The sequence below is a fragment of the Gavialis gangeticus genome, unplaced genomic scaffold (genome assembly GCF_001723915.1).
Source record: "Gavialis gangeticus isolate Ggan-Ray unplaced genomic scaffold, GavGan_comp1, whole genome shotgun sequence".
NCBI classification, from domain to species: domain Eukaryota; kingdom Metazoa; phylum Chordata; order Crocodylia; family Gavialidae; genus Gavialis; species Gavialis gangeticus.
This window is the reverse complement of record NW_017729031.1, coordinates 35,636,860-35,655,606: the sequence shown is the minus strand read 5'-3', so window position 1 is coordinate 35,655,606 and position 18,747 is coordinate 35,636,860. Positions and strand designations below refer to the sequence as shown.

Here is an 18,747-nt window from a genome sequence, read left to right as displayed (position 1 = left end):
CAGGCCTTTTGTAATCCCTGTTATCTCTCTCCATCCTGGGGCTTTCCCCTGAAATAATGGGGGTTATCCTCCCCCAGCGCATATACACATCCACGGTCTCTCTCTTTCCTCCCTCCCCAACTTCTGACTTGGTTTGCTTTTCTTGCTGGGAAGCGGGGTGCCCGGGCTGGTCCTGAAGTGCCTCATTTTTGGACTATCTGCGTTGTCACTGGGCATTAAGGAGCCTCAGGGATTTTCTGGCCAGAGGCACGGGGATCGCAGGTCCCCACCGATTCCTTCAGACTGGAGTGGTGACAGCTGTGCAGTTTCTCTCTCTCCCAAATTGGTTGCATTAAATGAAGTACATTTCATGTGAAGCTCCTGCTGCTGTTTTTCTGGTGTGCGTGGTGGTTTCTCTTTAATTACTTGCATTTTGCAATCTTCTAAGAGGATTTCTTTCCCTTTTTTGCCAGGAAAATGTTGATGTTGCAACATGGAAAACACAAGACTTTGAATTCTTGCCATTCGGAGAAAAGACGCTTTAAAGACTCGGATGTCTCTCTCTGTTGAAGCAGAGGCTGCTCTCTGGAGGGCTCCTCTTTCTGTCCTTATTTTTCCTCCCTAAAGAAAGGGCAAGAATTGAAGCACTTGTGCTTTCCATGTTACAACATCTGTGTATTTAGTTAGGGCCCAGTTCAGGGGCACACAAAGCCCTAGTGTTTAATGTTGCATGGTTTCCCCTTGCAAGAGGACTATCACATGATGGGATGGGAGCAGTGCAGAGCTGACTAGGCCAGAAGCATATCCATCGTGAAACCTTGGGACAATGCACTAGTCTTTCCTAGAAATGGCCCCAAGCTGTGGAGGGTCAGATCCAGACCTGAGCCTTCCCAGAGCCGGGGGGAGCTTGATCTTATTATCCTCTGTGCCAGATCCACGTTTTACCAAAGAGGGAATATTGGGTAATTCTGAAGATGAAAAATAACGTCCATTCACCGCGCAGTGTAGCACCTCCCTAGATAGTTCAAAATGTTCATCCATACTATCTGACTAGCGAGTCAAATACTGACCAGTTAAGCGTGGTAGGTTGAATATTTCCTTCCATGACTTGCTGAGCTAATTTTCTCCCGGTGCAGCCCCACTGAAGTCGGTGGAGTCCAGCAAGAAAGAACATGGGTCTGTCTTGCACATTGTGTCACCAAGATGAAACTAGCACCCCACGAACCTGTCACGGGTCCGCCAGCTGATTTTGGCCCAGAAGAGCTGCATGTCATACAAGCTTAGAGTTGGAAACGACTCATTTGTTCATCTCGACCTTCAGCTGGTGAAGGCTGGTGGGCAACTTGACTCCCAGAAGGAGCTTCATTGTGGGCAGTGTGGTTATATAAGCAAATAAAGCTAAATATGTGTATAAGGGTGTGTGGGACAAAACAAGAACGCTGCTCTATCCTGCAGCTGATGTGCAATAACTCCGCATCCTGGTGCTCTTACCATGTCTACTGAATGACTTCTCCCATAATCGATGTTGCCGTAGGGTGAGCTCTTCTTGCCATTCACCCCAAAGCTTTCCTTAATGTATCCCCTGTAGCCACTGGCGACGTGCAGGGGGTGCACGTGAGTGCACATGCACCCCCTGAGATCAGCCATGCCCCCCCTGGAAGCCCCAGCCACAAAACTGGAAGTGCAATTCCAGTTTTGCTGCTGGTTCGGCGATTGGCCGCTGGGAGACACCCCCGGTTGGCAATCGGCCGCTGGAGGATCCCCCACCCCGTCGGGGATCTGGTGTCCCCCCAGAGTCGGGAGGCACCAGTCGCCCATGCCTTTAGCCAAACCTGTGACGGCTAGACCAAGTTTCTCTTATTGCACAGTCTATTAATTAGATTTCAGTTCTTGGAAGAATGAGGTGGGTGCAGTTCACTTTCCTGTGTTCGGTACTGGGATTGCAAGGTCGTAACAAATGTGAAAAAGTCTTAACAGCAGAATTCTTAAATAATGGAGGAAGAAACATGGCAGCGATCTAACTTATTTCTGCCCAGGCAGGCACCCAGCTTCCCTACATCTCTGATGTGAAAAGGAGACAAAGGCAGTTAAGATTTCAATGGGAATTGAGTACCTAAATCCCTTAAACCCCCTTGAAAGTTTCAGCTCGAGACAACTGTTGCCTGGTCCCTTTACTTAGAGATGATGTCTATTGACTTCAGTGGGGATTCTTGGTTAAATAAAGAAAATTGATGGAAGTAACATAAATCGTAGCACTGAGACCTTTTTTTCTAAGACGGGTGTCTTGTTAACCAGCTGAACAACATCCTCATACCTCGAAAATTTGTTCCCAAAAATAAGTGTCACATTTGTACATTGTTTTAGTATCCCAAAATGTGTTTATATATATATACACACATTATATATATACACACACACACACATACATACATACATACATTATATATATATATATATATATATATATATATATACACACACATATACATACATACATATGTATATACAATACATAAATATATATATATTTTTTAACAGTAATTTCATTTTTCATCTCAATAGCTCCCTGCAGCATGGCGTTTCGCGTAAGAACCTGAAGGAAAAATATATGAAGGGAAATGAGCTCTCTTGTTTTGTTAATCTCGGGGGGGAGGGAGGTTAATTTTGGTAAGGAGACTTTATTTTTAACTGGACAGTGTCTCTCATTTAAAATACAGTTAGGTTTCTCTCTCCGCGCAGCCCCAGTCTTCATATGGTCCTCTACCAGGGCATCTAAACATCTCTCAATCTTTACTGTAGTTATGCTCACAACATCTCTCGGCTGTAGGAAAGTGCTGTTACCTCCAATTTCTGCTGGGAACCAAGGCTGGCACTGCTTTATTTACTGCCTTCTGACAAGCTTTTGATAGCATGGATTGGAGCCCCTGGGTCAGTTCTCCAGAAAGTTGGGCTTTTAGTGATTAGTTGCCTGCAGCGTCCGTATCTCAGAGTCGGTTCCCTGCAGTTAGGACTTTTCCTGGCTTCTCTTTCTGGTGGCGCTCAGCCTGTGCCTGGCTGGATCGGGATCCAGCCGTTGTGCGCTTTTCTCCGGCCGTAGGTACAAGGGTGCTATGCTATACTCAGTACTGGAGTGAAAGAGATGTTCCTGATTTCCAAAAGGCTTCCATCGTAAGAAAAATGCTCTCTACCTACCTCACTGCTGAGCGGAGGGGGCATGGCCACGCACCAGCCCGGGGCTAGCATGCTGGGGTGGGGGTTTAAATCCCCTCCCAGGCCCACATGGGACCCCAGCCCGAGTCTGCAGGGGTGGGGAGGAGGGCCGTGCCTGCCAGGCTTCTGCCCCCCCCCTTGAGGGAGTGGGGGCAGCCACTACCAGACTGAGGAGTTGGTGGGGGGAAGCTACTGGCATTGAATTCATAAAAGCTTGAAGAAGAATAGTCCTTTCTCTGAAGCAAGCGTGTACTGAACACAGCACTTGGCAACCTCAAGCACAAGACATAGCAACCAAAAACCGTTACCTAAGCTAAGATGCGGCCCGCTACAACACAGCGAGAGCGCACACGGCTTAATGTCAATTAATTGCAACGTAATAAACCAAAAAGACAAGTCCTTGCTTAGGCATTTCAGTCTCCCACCTTGTACAGCTTCTGCTTTATAAAGTAAATGTCATTCACTGCATCGTTCTGCCCCACTAGCTCAAGCTGTCTGTGCCCGTCTCCTGTTCCTTTAGCTCATACCTGTGCTGATTGTGCCAGGTCTTTGCCAACACCTCCCACCTCTCGGTCTGGTCCTGCAGGGCTTGGCTCTATGCTCAGAGGTGGCAGGAGACCAGCCCGGGTCCCCAGCCTCTTCCCACTCCCCCATTGCCTGGGAGAGCTGAGGGGAATCTCACCCCCTCTGGCTCCCCTTACCGACTGCTTATTGGGGAGGGCTATTCTGCCAGGGGTGGGAAGGGGTGCAGTCTTCTCCTTCAGAAGGGTCCTATCTTGTCCCTTCCTCCACTAGGTGTCTCGATAGGAAAACCCATTCTGCTAGGTAGGTAGGTCACTAATTGAACAACAAGCAAAACTGTTAGCCCCATGCTGCAGTCTTGATGGTTTGGGGATTAAGGTGTTAGTTACCTTTGCTGTGCAGACAGTGGTTTGACATTGCAGTTGCTAAAGAACCAGCAAGGAGGGGTCTTGACAGGGGCTGCTGTGCCCAGGCCAGGCAAGCCCTGGTGGTCCCAAGGGGAGAGTGGAGGAAGGGAGGTGGGAAAACCCTCTTCCCTGCCCCCTTCGCCTCCGAGGGCCATGCCGCCCGGTGTCTGGCCATGTCCCCGGCCCTGCTCCGGCTAGAGAGTGGAGCGGTGGGCCAGCCCTGCTCTCTGAAGCAGACAGCACAGCACAGCCCCAGGTTGCAAAGCATGCTGGGATGCTGGGGGACTCTGATTTAACTTAAACCAGGAAGGGGTCTAGGACAGAAGTTCTGTGAACCAGTTTGACCCGAATAAGTCTGATACTTCATTCCGCCGGGTTTATCTTAAACCAGTTTGGACCATTTTGAAACTGGTTTCTGTGCACTGAACCATGTTCATGTTCTGTTAAAGGTTAAACCAGTTGCTGATCACTTAAACCAGTTTATGTGTATCTTCTGTCTGTAGCCCACTAGATTGAGGAGTCATTTAATAACCAGCATATTCTCCCCAGGAAGCTACTTTTCCACTGTAATCAAGTCACCGCTCAATCTTCTTTTTGACGAGCTAAACAGATTGAACTCTTGGAGTCTCGCACTAGTCGGCATTTTCTTCAGACCTGTAATCAATGTTGTGGCTCCTTTCTGCAGTCTCTCCAGTTTTTTAATGTTTCTTTTCAATGTAGATGTCAAAACTGTTTATGGTACCGGTCCTACCACAGCTGTAAACAGAGGTAAAATTGTCTCTCTACTCCTACTCACTAATCCCCTGCTTTTACCTCCAAGGCTCACAGCCCTTTGTGCCACAACATCCCACTGGCAACTCATGCCGGTTTGTTCATCCCCCCTGACCCGCTAAGTCCTTTCCAGCATTTAGTCCATCAATTTTTGTAGGTGTAGCCTACACCATGCTACACATGTGCCAAGATGTCTGACTTTGCATTGGGCTGCATCCAAATGCATTTTATTGGAATGGGCCCAACTTATCAATGGGTCTGCTCCCACCTTCCCGTCATGGGGCAACTCCAGCTGGAATTTCAAATCAGGTGGAAATTAACCCCGGGGGACTGTTCCTCACCGATTTCATATTCCTTAACTTTGTGCAAACAGCCTCTCCGAGATGAGCCTGTTTTCATAAAGTGTGGCTGTGCCTGCTGCACCCCTGTGACTGGAGTGCTCCCTCACCTTTCCACGAACACCGTGACCGAAATCCCTTTAAATAGAAGCTGCTGACCCAACAGTTCCCTGCGTGTTTTCCTTACGGCACGATGGCAAAGGTCCAAGTAAGATAGGAGTGGCAGGAGCTGAGCCCCATGATGTCAGAGTCTGGCATGCTGCGTGGCCCCTAAGGGAGCAGGAACTAATGCTCATCTAACGAGGGAAGAGAGAGTGCTAATGGGGGTGCGCAGAGGGGTTCGTGATGCAGGAAGGGGGAGCGAGGCCTTCTGCATATCTCAGGAAAGGGCAATGCAAGCAGCTCTCTAACAAAATGAGTCTGCAGAAAAGGCAGCGTGCAGCAAAAGAGTGGAGGGGGTGAGGGGCATCTGCAAGCATGCACACACGTGTGTGCCCACATCCCTGCGTGGAAGTGCTTATACTGAAACGCATGCACTACACGGGCAAATGAAAGCTTAGCAAGCACCAGGGCAGGGAGGGTATTCCTCGGGAGGAACCAGAGGATGAGGCAGGCGGCAGCAGGTGAGATGTAGGTGGAGGCACCAGCTAGCAATACATGGGGCTGAGACCACTGGTTTTTGAAAATACAGAGGAATGGGACAGGCATAGTCAGAAAGCTGGGCGCTAGGTCCCGTGAGCGCTGGCTACTCATTGACTAGTCCGTGGCTGTATTGTGTAACCCCAGGCCGCTCTCGGAGAGTCCGGGAGAGCAAAGGGGACGTGCCCAGTCAGGCTGGGACAGGTTGCTGCAGCGAGGTGAAGTTTTAAAGGGTCTCCCACCATGGCAAAATGCTCTCCAGCTGGGCTCATGCTGCGACTTAGTGACTCACGGGGTCAATCAGCAGGGGCGAAAGTGGAGACTGCTGCTATGTGCAGTATGTTCGGCATGTCGGTGCGGCTGCCTGCCCACGCCAGCTCAGCAGGTATAAGCAGATGGAAAGCGACTCTGCGGTGCTTCATCCTTGCCTGTGTTTAAACCACGCCAGCCCCAGTGCCTGATGCAAACAAGGAGCATCTCGTTAGGGTTACAGCCCTGCACAGATGAGAAAAACCGTGTCACACCCCTCTGGCCCTTCTGTACTGCAAGGCATCATATTTGCTGCCGACGTTTCTTGTTTGCCCCTCCTTTCCTGTGGCTCAGATGTGAGCAGCAAAGACTGTTAAAATGCCCAGGCGACCTGAGCAGGAAACTGTTTTCTTACCCTGCAAAATTCTTCGGGATTTCACAGATCTTCCGCACAGGAAGGAAACCGAGACCTTTCAAAGCCTTTCTTGCAAAAAATGTAAGACTGAGACCTAGCAGCCCAGAAGAGTGAAAACGCTTCCTTGAGATGAAGGAAAGCCAGGGTCAGCTTCCTTCTCTATCAGACTGATCTCCTAGGCCAGGGGTTGGCCACCTTGCACGAGCAGTGGCCTGCCGCTTGCAGCTGGCCGCTACCGATGCCCTCCACCACCAATAGCAACCGATCTCCTCCTCCTCTGCAGTGCCCAGGCCACGCGCTGCCGCCTCCACCATCTGTGCCATGCTCTACCTATTCCTATCCCCCCAGCAGTGAGTGGGGAGGAGCAAATTTGGCAGCAAGGATAAGGAGAACGTGCACTAGGAGGTGAGAGGGCCGTGGCACAGGGCACTGCAGAGGGGATCAGTGCACAGGGAAGAGAAGAGGTATGCCGCCTGTGAGCCATCGGTTGCCAACCCCAAACTGCTCATATTTTTTTTTATGTAATAATTACATATTCCTTAGGTCTCAGAGGCAGAGAGAGACTGAATATAGCCCATGGGAGAGGAGGCTATCCTGGGAAGTGGGAGACCCGGAGTTTAGATGCATGCTCTGAATCAAGCATTCGAACCAGGGGCTCCCTGGGGAGTGCTTCAGCTTCAACTACAAGATCGGAGTTAGATATTTGGAAGAACTTCGTGACGACGAGGATTGCTAAGCACTGGAAGAGATTATCCAGGGATGCGGTAGAAGCATTGGAAGTTTTTAAATGACAGTGAAACAGGCACTTGGCTGGCATGGTTTAGACCAGGACTAGAAGACCTCCAGAGGTCCCTTCCAGCCCGATAGTTCATTGGGCTGTTTGCTGTTCTGGAGCGGGAGACTTTCTCACGTTGTGTCTAGAAATTGCATCCTGGACCTAAGAACTCCTTCTGATTTAAAGGTTTGGGGAAACCACTGCCTTTTTGAGAAAAAATGTGTTTCACTAGAAAACTTCCAGCCTCTGTAGTGTTTAGTTGGTCCTTCCTTACCCAGCCTTTAGTATGCAAACAGCCAGCATTTTGCTGTTCCCCTTTTTTGTTGTTTATTTGAAGAATCCTGTGTTAGCAGCTGCATTTCAGCTTCTTCTCATGCGCTGCAACCTGAAAAGCCGCTGTTTTGAGACTCCCTGCCCCCTCTGGAAATAGGCCTGGGTCAAAGGAATTGCCTATTGGGTTATGCCCAAGGCCAAGCTACCCACCCAGTACTTTGTTTCCACCAGTGTTCAGACTCAGAGGAAAGTGTAAGTACCCTGCGGTGGGATAATCTGCCCCTACACAAGTGCCTTCCTGATTTCTACTTGTGATTAAGGATGTGCTTGGGATGCCCGTTTTATCCATGTCAGTGCCCAAGTCTTGTTACATGCTTGGTCTCAGCATCTTCCTCTGCCCCTCCTTCCCTGTATATCTTCCACTCTTGTTCCTCCCCGTGTATGGGTGTATTTGGCAAGCTAAGCCAGAGACACAGTGACTGTAATGTAGAGTTACTCCAGGCAGCTTTTGTACCCATGCTGATTCAGCTAGACCAGCTATTCGTATAGTCTAACATCCTCAGCCAGATCCTAACTTAGGTGGACTGCCCCATCCGACTGCAGCGTAGGCTTGTCGACAAGGCTGGCGTTTTAAGATAAAACCTTAAGGACTTCCAGTGTTTTAGTAGGAGATGGGTGATGCAGAAATGCTGTGATAAAGCACAGGATTGAGATTCAGTCTTAAGTGTTCTCCTAGTCCTGCAGTTTTAGGACGTATCAGTTATATGGGATAGCTCCATAATCCCAAGCAAGGAGCTTAATGCTCTGTCCTGAGTTGAAATACTTCCAGAGGCCTTTCATGGTGCTGTAGGATACTTTCCTCATCCAACCTGATACCTGTATATTTATCTTCTGACCCAGAATCACCATTCTTGTTCGGCGTCTTTACTTAGTATTTATCTACTCTACTTATACAGACTTAAGGGTTGTTGTTTTTTTCTGGAGCCTGTATTTATGTATGCTCGGGCGGGGGGGCTGTATTTTGGCTGGGATGATCTATCTGGGGCTGGTCCTGCTTTGAGCAGGGGGTTGGACTAGAAGTGACCTCCTGAGGTCCCTTCCACCTTCATTTATTTTCTGTGATTCGATTAGCCAAAATCCCAGCCAAGTGGGGTGACAACGACTGAATGAATTAAGGACACGGTAAAGATGAGACTGTACTATTGGTGCCTTCATGGACGTGGAGTCACAGCCATTGCTGGTTGCCAGTCAGTCTGGGTTTCTGTGATGTGTGAGATTGGTAAGTGGTGTCACGGGTGGGTACAGGACATAAGGGCACCTGCAGAGGCATGGGAAGAGGACAGGCCATGCCTTAGACACGGAGGCCACTTAAAACTTGTCTTTCTTTTTGGCCACCCGGGTGTTTGGAGAACAGCGTATTGATATTGAGGGGTGACCTTGAGACTCTCCTGTCTTGGTCTGGAGGGGAAAAATGGTGAAAAAAATACCTTGGCTTTGAGGAAGGTCCTGAGATTTGGTTTATGGAGCAACCCAGTCATCTGAACTAGTGTCTGCTTAGCCTTCTGGTCATGGGCTTTTTCTGACGCGAGGAACAAAAACTGCCAGGGGGAAGGTCACAGATTAAAATATGGCTTAGACATAATTGGTCAGAGGAGCAAATTGCTGAGCTCTCTCTCCTGCTTCCGGCAACGACTGGCGCTTGATGCTTTGAAGGAAAGTAGACCTCACTTCCTCCCAGGCCGAATGAAAGAGGCGGGCAGAGGGAAAGGGATGTTGCAGTCAAGCTTGGGTATCGGGTATTTACTTCTTGCTCTTGTATCTCGTGCATCCAGTGCCGGTTGCTAACAGAACGACAAGCAACCTCCTTTTTATCTTCTCTCTCGTTTTCAGTGCTAGACACCGCAGGGCAAGAGGAGTTCAGCGCCATGCGGGAGCAATACATGCGGACAGGAGACGGGTTTCTGATAGTGTATTCAGTCACGGACAAAGCCAGCTTTGAACATGTGGACCGGTTCCACCAGCTCATCCTCAGGGTCAAAGACAGGTGAGTGCTTCAGAAGGAAGAGGTCCCTTCATTCAAATCCTTGCAGCTTTGGAGGCAATAGAGAATACAGCGGGACTTGGGAGATCTAGATTCAGTCCCTTTCTTTGCTACTAGTCGGCTCTAGACCGTGAACAAATCATTTTCACTCCCCCGTGCCTCGGTTTCCAGGTCCGTAAAATGGGGATCAATGTTTACCTTCGTAAAGCAGTGTGAGATCTGCCAGTAGAAAGCTCTTAAGCAGAGCCAAGTGTGAACGTTAGCATCGTCAGGTGAGAAGTTGCTTGTGTTGTATGGAAGCTGTTAGGGACCATCCACAGCTGGAACATCTTCCCCTAAGTAGCATGTAAAAAAATGTAAGATGAAATCATGTGGTGGTAATTAGTTTGGCTTTTGACTAGAGCAGAGAAGCAGCATCTGGACTGCACACGGTACAGTGTGGAGAGCAGCACAGGGTCACGACTGCCATCTCGCAGCGTTTCCTTCTACCGCTGAGCTGCACTGAAGCCCCGGTGCAATGTCTCTGTGTCTAGTATTGCTTCTCCAATTTTGGGTGAGTACTCACCTCGGTACTAGAGAGAGGAAACAGGCCTAGGAGGAAGCTGGTGCCCTGATGCATGTTACGTTTATTGTGCGATGAAGAGGTTCAGTGCACCATTTCGACATGCTACACAGGCAAAGTATGTATCACTCAATAAAAATGGCCAAGCAGCCACAATTATCTGACTTGAAAAATGTAGAACATTTTTAAAGCTGGTTTCTATCAAGCTTTAATTTGACCGTGTGGCATGTCACTATAGGGCAGGCAGATGTTAGTCCAATTTTCGCTATCCAGCAGTCTCCCTGCCCCTCAGTGCTGACTTGCCACGTCCCTAGTTTTTTGAGGCTTGTGCCTCTGCCAAACAAACCTGGAAGGTCTCGAGTCTTGTGACAATATGAGACTGCAAGCAAATGTCAAAACCCACAGAAATCAGGGAGTGGATTTTTATTAACGTTAATGAACTCTGAAACCACGGATCGTATTTCACTTGTAACCGAAGCCCGAAGTCAGTGAAAGCTCACCAGAGGGGAAATGCTGATTCTTCACTGCGGTGTGTTTGCTGTCGGTGAACTGTAATCTGCAGTGTATATTTTTAGTGCGCTTACTTTTACGTGGCTGGGAACGAATAGTCGGTGGAAGACTGCAGGTGATTGTTTCATAGTTGTTTGGGGCTGGAAGGGACCTTACGGATCATCAGGTCCAGCCCCCCTGCACTTGGGCAGGAAAGACAGCTGGGATCAGATGACCCCGGCAGCAAGATGGATGTCAAGGCACTTTTTGAAGATGGTTTTCCCTCATGTCTAGCCTGAAGCGGTCTTCAATCAGTTTGTGCCCATTATTTCTTGTCCTCCCCCGGGGGACCGTGGTGATGCTCCCCCAAGCCCTGATGTATGCCCCCAATGTACTTACAGGCTGCCACCAAGTCCCCTCTGAGTCTTGGCTTCTCCAGGCTGAAGTCCCAAGTCTTTCAGCCTCTCCTCGCACGACCTGGTCTCTAGGCCTCTAATCATGCACGTGGCCCTCCCTTGGACTCTCTCGAGTTTCTCCATTTCCTTGCTGAAGTGCAGCGCCCAGGACCGGACGCAGATCTCCGGCTGCGGTCTTGCCAAGGCCGAGCAGAGCGGGAGGATGACGTCCTTAGCCCTGCTCGAGATGCCTCGGTAGATGCATGCCAGCGTTTGATGAGCTCTGCCAGCTACGGCATCGCATCGGTGGCTCGCGTTCATTTTGTTGTCTGTCACGATCCCCAGGTCTCGCTCGGTCGTGGTGCTGGCAAGTGTAGCACTGCCGAGCCTGGAAGTGTGTTGTGGATTATTTCTCCTATAATTAAGTCCTATAATCTGTGTGAAGAAAAATGATAAAGCAGTGCTGAAGCTTTAGCCTTGTGGTAAGCCAAGATATAGCAAAAGATCAGAGGAAGTTCCTAAGGTTTTATCTTTTGATAATTTTGCTGTGCCCCATCCCTCTGTACACATGAATGTCTCCCCCCCCGAAGTTTTAAAATACTTTATTTTTTTCCATTCAGAAAGGTTTCTAATCATTAGATTCATCAAGAGAAGCTGCCAGAGGATTGAGTCCTCATTGCTGACTTCCTTTCAGTTCTGAGTAGCGTCCTTGAAGGAAGGGTGCATTAAGTGTTGCTAAAAAAGCATGCTGCTGCACATCGGGCATTTATACGCGTCCCTTTTTGTCCCGTGACATGCCAGAGATCCACAAATTTAGAGGTACTAAATTTAATGTGCATTAGAAAAGGTGCATAAACGTACGTGTAGATGTGCCCAGTGTCAATTTAGCTTCGGCCCAAAGTTAAACCCTTGTAAATTAACAGCAAGAAGCATTATGTAACCTGATGTGAACAGGCACGAGTTTTATCTCATTCAGTTCAATGAATTTAGGTCTTTTTGCACTGAACTGTTTTTTTCTCTCCTGGTCAGTGCTGTAAACCCAAACACCCCATGTAGCAGATAAAAACCAGGAAGTGTTACAGTGAAAATATTCCATTTTTCCAGCCTAATTTGATTGAAATACATAAAGCAAGCACTCTAAAAGGAAGCAAAGTAAATATAGTTCGTCTAAAATGTGAAATAATTGAAATAGGCCAAAACGCTAATAGCAGCAAGGATAAAAGAGTCACTCTTGGCACTGAATTCTTTGCTAAATATAAAGTAGTTTTAATCTACATTTCCACCAGGGTAACAGGCCAAAATGTGTTTGCAGAATGTATTTGCATTTTGACAGTGACCCCTTAGGCATTTAGTTTTGGAAATCTGAAATCCAAACTTGTTTGGTTGCCTCTTTGGCACAGTTGTTTATGACACGGTGCTTTTTCTTCCTTACATTTAATTACTGTAAAGTCTTCAGCTGCAGTTGCCCTTGTCCACCTAGTAATCATACAGCTCCAGGGAACAATGTCCCCACAGAGCTTTAGTACGGCTGTAATCACGGGAAATGACAGTCTGTCTAATTGCAACCGATTTCTACCACCAGCCCGCACGCCAGGAGAGGTAGGGCAGTCCAGAAGAGCAAGCACTTTTTGCAGGGTGGTCACAAAATCAAGATGCTCAGGTATTCAAACTAAATCCAAATCACATTAACATGATTCATTCAAGGAGCAAACTTAAAACTGAAAGAGCAGTGTACAGTGCATCTTTAGCCTGGGCAGCGGAGACGTATGCCACAGACGTTCAGATACTCCGAGTAACGCAGTCAAGGGCGTTCTCCACAAGTAAGCAGGGCTGGCGACTTGTCCTGACAAACGTCATGGCTCTGTCCGCGTCCAAAAATATCAAATTGATTTTAAAGGTTTTCTTTTAATTAAAAAAAAAAGTTAAAGGAAACCATGGTATGCTGCATTTTATTATTTCCAAGGGAAATTTATAAAGAGTCCCTTTATCCTCTGTGTTTGTTTTTTTAATAACATATTTTTAAAACTATTTAATATTAATCCACATTTTCAAAATGATTTAAATCCACCTCATACCCCATCCCACTGGGCTTTCATCAAGTAAGATGGGTACAAATCCAAGGCAGAAAGCTTCCAGTAACAGACCGCAAATAGAAAGGGCAGTTTGGGAGGAGCTTCCCAGACGCATACCCGGGTCCACAGCGGGTTCCTTGGACATCAGTGGAGTGATGCTGTTTTAGCCAACTCAGGATGGGGCCCACTATTTTTGTCCTGTATGCTATAGACATGATCCACCAAGAGCCTTGTAAGGAAGCGTCTCTGTTTTCAGTCAAGGTCTGTAAAGTATTTTCAAGTGCAGGAAACTTTCAGCATTATTTTTAGTTCCTAAAGATACCGGGTCTGGTTCTTACTCCGCCCAGTCCTGAGTAAGGAGTAGCCTAAAGAGCCTTTCAGCATCCTAGCAGTAGATAAAACCAGTTTGTTGTCAGCCACCCAAATAGTCTCCATTTGTTTCTTTATTCACTCCAAGTACTGCTACCATATAGACACGGCATTTCCCTCCCTTCTTCGTTTATGAGCGAGGCTTCGAAATTTCGGACTCGTGAAGCCTATGAGAAGTCTTAACCCAAATGGTTATAAATCATACCATTTTTCTTTGCTCAAAATGTCTTTGGATGCTGACACTCCTTCCCTTCCATATGTACAGACTGGCCTTGAAGTTTCTAAACTGATGGGGATCTTGGATCACAACTCATCTAATTTGGTTATAATAAAATAGCAATCTTTGACTTCCAAGCACAGCCGCTACTTGCGGAGGGTGGAGGATGCACGCACGTGCATGTACAACTTGTCTGGAATAGCTGGGGAAATATTATCACCGAGATAATGTACAAACGCACCTCCAAGTTCTGTTTTGGGATAATGCTCCATGGTTTGTTGCTGGCTAAAACTATGCCACTAAACACCTACATGTTGTATCTGTCAAGGTGAAAATGCTCTGAAGCATCTGCATTTGCAAATGAACCTTACGTTGAACATTTTTTGCATTTAAAATCTCCTAATAATGGTTTTTTTTCCACCCCCAGAGAATCATTTCCAATGATTTTGGTGGCCAACAAAGTTGATTTAATGCATTTACGAAAAATCACCAGGGAACAAGGAAGAGAAATGGCAACTAAACATAATGTAAGTTGAGGAGGAGGTCTGTGTTTCCATGTTGTTTTGGCATTTGAGCTGCTGTTCAAGTTTCATTATGCACATTCAGAATGGGATTCATTCCCTATTGGATTTTAATTAGCTCACTTCTCTGATAGTGAAGCATTTGCACAATTACATTTTCAGATAAAATGCAAATTAGTAGGTGCAGCGGTAACTCCCCATACATCCCTGAAACAGTGCCATTCCTGTGCTGCAGCAGAGCTGGGAAGATCATAGTTGTGTCGTCTGAGTTGTTTGGAGATGGCTGGGTCATGAGCATTCAAAGCAGGTGTCATGTTTGATCATGACACCATGATCCACCAAATGTGAGGATTTGGGAAGAGGCACATTACTGATGCACAAGTGAAAAGGTAGACAAAGGAACTGGTGGATACAAAGAACTAGATTCTGCTTTTTGGAGGTGGAAGGGCAGGAAGCCAGTCTGCCTACACAACGGTACAACACGCAGCTCTTTGTGTAGTGCACGGTTTCAGTGATTTAGAAGGTGTGTGCACAAATGTAGACTCTGCACTTGTAGTATCAGCAGCCAGTTTTACTACACTGGATGAAGAAGCACGTGCACGCACGCACACACGCCTCCATCATCAGAGCAGAAGTTTTTAAAGTCGGAAAGGTAATGATTGAAATCACTCTTCTGTGGCCTTCGTACAATGGAGCGCGCAAGGAATTTCTGGCTAGTGTTAAGCAACTTCCAGCAAACGCCTGGCAGGCATATAACATAGCTTGCCTTTATTTGTACGGCCTTCCTGTCTGCAGGTACAACTTGCTGACAAAGAACATTTATCCTCACATGCTCCATAGCCTCCCAGATCTGGAACTTTGTCCGACCAGTTGTTTTGCATGCAGCCTCTTACATAAAGTAAGGTGTCTTTTGTAAGCACTCAGTGCCCCTTCTGCAAGAATAAAAGTGTTGACACTGATATCCCGGCAGCATTTCACAGACCTGCATTTCTCTGTATTGATGTTATCTTCACTTTTTGCCTGGCTTAGCACTGCTGTGCCCTGGTAAGCAGCTACTATATGACACCTTTGGTTTCAGCAGTGAATGGAGTGATCTTTTTGTGCAGAGTGAAAGCATTGCTCCCGTGAAGCCAGTGGCAAAACTCCCATTAACTTGAATGGGGCTGGGATGTTACCGGTAGCGATTAGATCAGTTCAAGTTAATGACGGGCTGCGAGAGATCACGAATGAATGGTGCCATACTGTGAATTCCAGGTTAGAAAATGTCCTTTTTTTAACAAGGCCCTACCTAAGAGACGGACCAAAAGTGGATATTCAGTACAGTCTATTACAGCTGTTTGTTCTAACACAGCCTCTGTTATGCATCCAATTTTTCCAGGCCTTTGCATTGTAATTTAAGATGGATTTTGCTGTAAACATGTAAGTTTTGACTTACATTTCTTGCACGGGGCTTTTGTCTTTCAGATTCCATACATAGAGACGAGTGCCAAGGACCCGCCTCTAAATGTGGACAAGGCCTTCCATGATCTCGTTAGAGTAATAAGGTGAGCAGTAAAACACTTTCTGTTAGTATTCGTCGGCGTGAGGTTCGCAAGTCCTAACACACAGAGCCAAAAAGCCCCTTCTGTTGTGTTCTTTAGTAGGGTTTCTCGGTCCCTGTCTGCACACAAGACAGGTTTGTGTGTTTATGTGTTAAACCTTCATTCCTAGTGCTGAGCAGTTGCAAAAACCAACTGTTCACTTAAAAAAAATGCAAAGCTAATGAACTCATCTATGATCTGTCCAACTACTGCTACAGTGACCAGCATCTAAAAAGACAGCAGCATTTTATATACAGTATGGGCCCAGTCCTCAGCTAACGTAAAGCAGCATAGCTCCCGTGCAGTCCGTGGTATTACACCAATTGCACCAGATAAGAGTCTGCCCCTTTGGAGCGTTCCTGAGAACCACTTAAGGTTGCTAAGGAACAAAAAATGCAGAAATCTGAAAATAAACCACATGCCCACTTTGTCGTCTTCTCGCACAACCTCAGATGCAGCCACGCTGTTCGTTTCCTCTAGCCAGTAACCCTACGCCACCGTCATCACCAGGGGCCACATCTGGACACGCTTAACACTGACATCTGCTGGAAACCAGTGGTTTTGGAGAGTTGCTTGCATTTTAACTTTTCCCGTAACATTTGGAAATGGATGATTTCCCTAACTCCAGTACAGGCTTCACTCAGGTCCAGGCTTCGATCCCCAAAATATAGCTCGTAAAATATTCTTGGTTTATCCTGCCATGTTACTTTTTGTACATGTATCTCGTATCACTTTTGATAGGGAGGCCTGCCAAAGGACAGTGTGCGGAATAATGTTTTTACTAGAGCCAGGCAGGAAATTGTTTTCCCATCCTGCAGAACAGTTCAGGGTTTCGCTCCTTTTCCTGTTCCACATCAGGATAAAACCAGGAACTTCAGGAGCTTTTCATGCATATCAAGAGTAAGGCCCAGTGCAGAGCAGCCGGCGGCCCAGTGTCTACGGCTCACACCTGGAATATGTAAGACGCAGGGATTTGAGTAAATTTAGCCATTTGCTCTTCTGAGACTTTACCCTTCCTACTCTCTGCTTTTGAGCACAAGGTCCATCCTGGAGCTGACAAACCTTTCTCCCCATGAAATACTTATCAAATCCTCTGCACTTCCACAGAGGGTTTGTTGTTGTTGATTGAGTGTTTTTCTGATTAAAAAAAACCCTTTTGTCTAAAAATTCCTGAGCAACTCATACAGTTACACCAATTGCCTATTCAAAGTAGTGCTGCTACAACCTCATGCACATCTGTCTGACGTAGCCCAGCAGATTCTCACTCGAAACGTCCTGAATAAGGTGAACAGAGTCATTGCTTTCAGTTGAGCTCAGTTGCAGGATTTGGCCATACACCTAACAAATAAATTCCTGCGTTGCTGAAATGAAGCCATCTTAATGAAATGCAGGTATGTATTTTTAGCAGCACACACATACATCCTACGTGCCAGCTTTCAAATTCAGGAAGTGAATAACACGACTAAAACTCCCAGGGAGAATTTCCAGTACATGGGGTTATTTGCTTAAGAAAAAGACATATTTTGAGAAAAATGCAACAGAGTCTTGCAGAATCATGAGTGCTCAAGGCCTCCGTTTTCAACTGTAGTCCGTAAGATGCCGTGACTTGCAGCAGCCCACACTGGCTGAGCAGTTTTGTGCAAGGATGGTTAGACCTATTGTATTATGCAGAATAGTCGTAAAGCTCTGCGTGCTGCCATGCTTCTGCTTGTTGGCTTCCTGATTCGGGGCCTGTGCGTGGAGATAGCACTGTTTGGATTTCCACAATGCTGTAACTCCAGTTGCAACATCTGGCTGTCCTCTGGTTGACAGACACTGAAAGGATTGGCTGGGGATTTTCTTGCATCGGTAGGCAACTTTGCTCATTTTTTCTGCCCACAAAGTAGATGCATTTTGTGTCTTTTTATGTGAGGGGTGACATCAGGCCATGGATTTTCTCCCTCGGAGAGTAGTGTTGTTTCTTGTCTTGCTACGGGTTTCCTCTGCTATGTATGGCACATTGCTCGAACGTCTGGGTGAAACCCAGGCCTAACTGATATCAGTAAAAATTTTGCTGTTGCCTTTCAACTTTGGCTTGTAGTTTCCTAATCTGAAAAATGGACCCGGACAACATTTTCCCTCCCACCACAGATAATTTTCCTGAAAAGATTTGGCACGACATTTAATGACCTGACATCTGAATGTCATTTTTCACTTGGTCAGTGCCTCATGTTGTTGCAAATGGACATCTCTTCTACTAATGCTACCAGCTGAAAGTAGAGGAAAGTTTTCTCTTTTTCTCGGCAGTGAAACAGTCATTTATTCACAACTGGTCTCTGCTAGCTCTTATCTGAACGCAGCTCCTAGTCAGCATCCGTCTAAAGCAGATGGCACTACCCACTCGAACCAAATCAGTTTTGAGATGGGCAGAAGCCACGGGTGGGTGGAAAATTACTGGCAAGTTAAAGTGCATGTTGGAACTGTCCCAAGTTACTTCCAGTCTGTTCCATGTTTTCCCGTTCATGCCCTTGGACTTAGCATTTATGACACTGAGCTCTTTTCCTATGTGCTTTTACTCTGAAAAATACTGATGCAGAGAAATCCCTGAGGGTTTGATGTGTTGTCCAGGAGTGACTCCTGTCAAATATGTATAGTATGCACATTACACTCTGTGTGTGTGTGTGTGTGTATTTAATATAGTATGTGTGCTTGTATTTATATATGTATATGTACACATACATGTAAGTATATGTACACATACATGTATATGTGTGTGTATATATACGTGTGTGTGTGTGTACAGGTGTACACACACACACAACTACATAATATTTAGTAAGTCCCATTGTATCTAGAAGCCTTACAGTCCTGGCTGACTACTTTCCTTCCTTTACACAAACAGCAGTAATACGGTTTCCACCAACCAAACGAGACGTTCCCTGAC

At 46.7% G+C, this 18,747-nt stretch overlaps 1 protein-coding gene across 1 annotated transcript in view; it reads left to right on the top strand.

The window, feature by feature from the left end:
* MRAS (muscle RAS oncogene homolog) overlaps window positions 1-18,747 on the top strand; it is a 65,073-nt gene that overhangs the window by 36,613 nt on the left and 9,713 nt on the right. Inside the window, exons 3-5 of the mRNA XM_019522626.1 lie at window positions 9,469-9,622; window positions 14,151-14,250; window positions 15,709-15,788. Of these exons, the coding sequence (XP_019378171.1) occupies window positions 9,469-9,622; window positions 14,151-14,250; window positions 15,709-15,788 (334 nt within the window). The remainder of the gene's footprint in view (window positions 1-9,468; window positions 9,623-14,150; window positions 14,251-15,708; window positions 15,789-18,747) is intronic.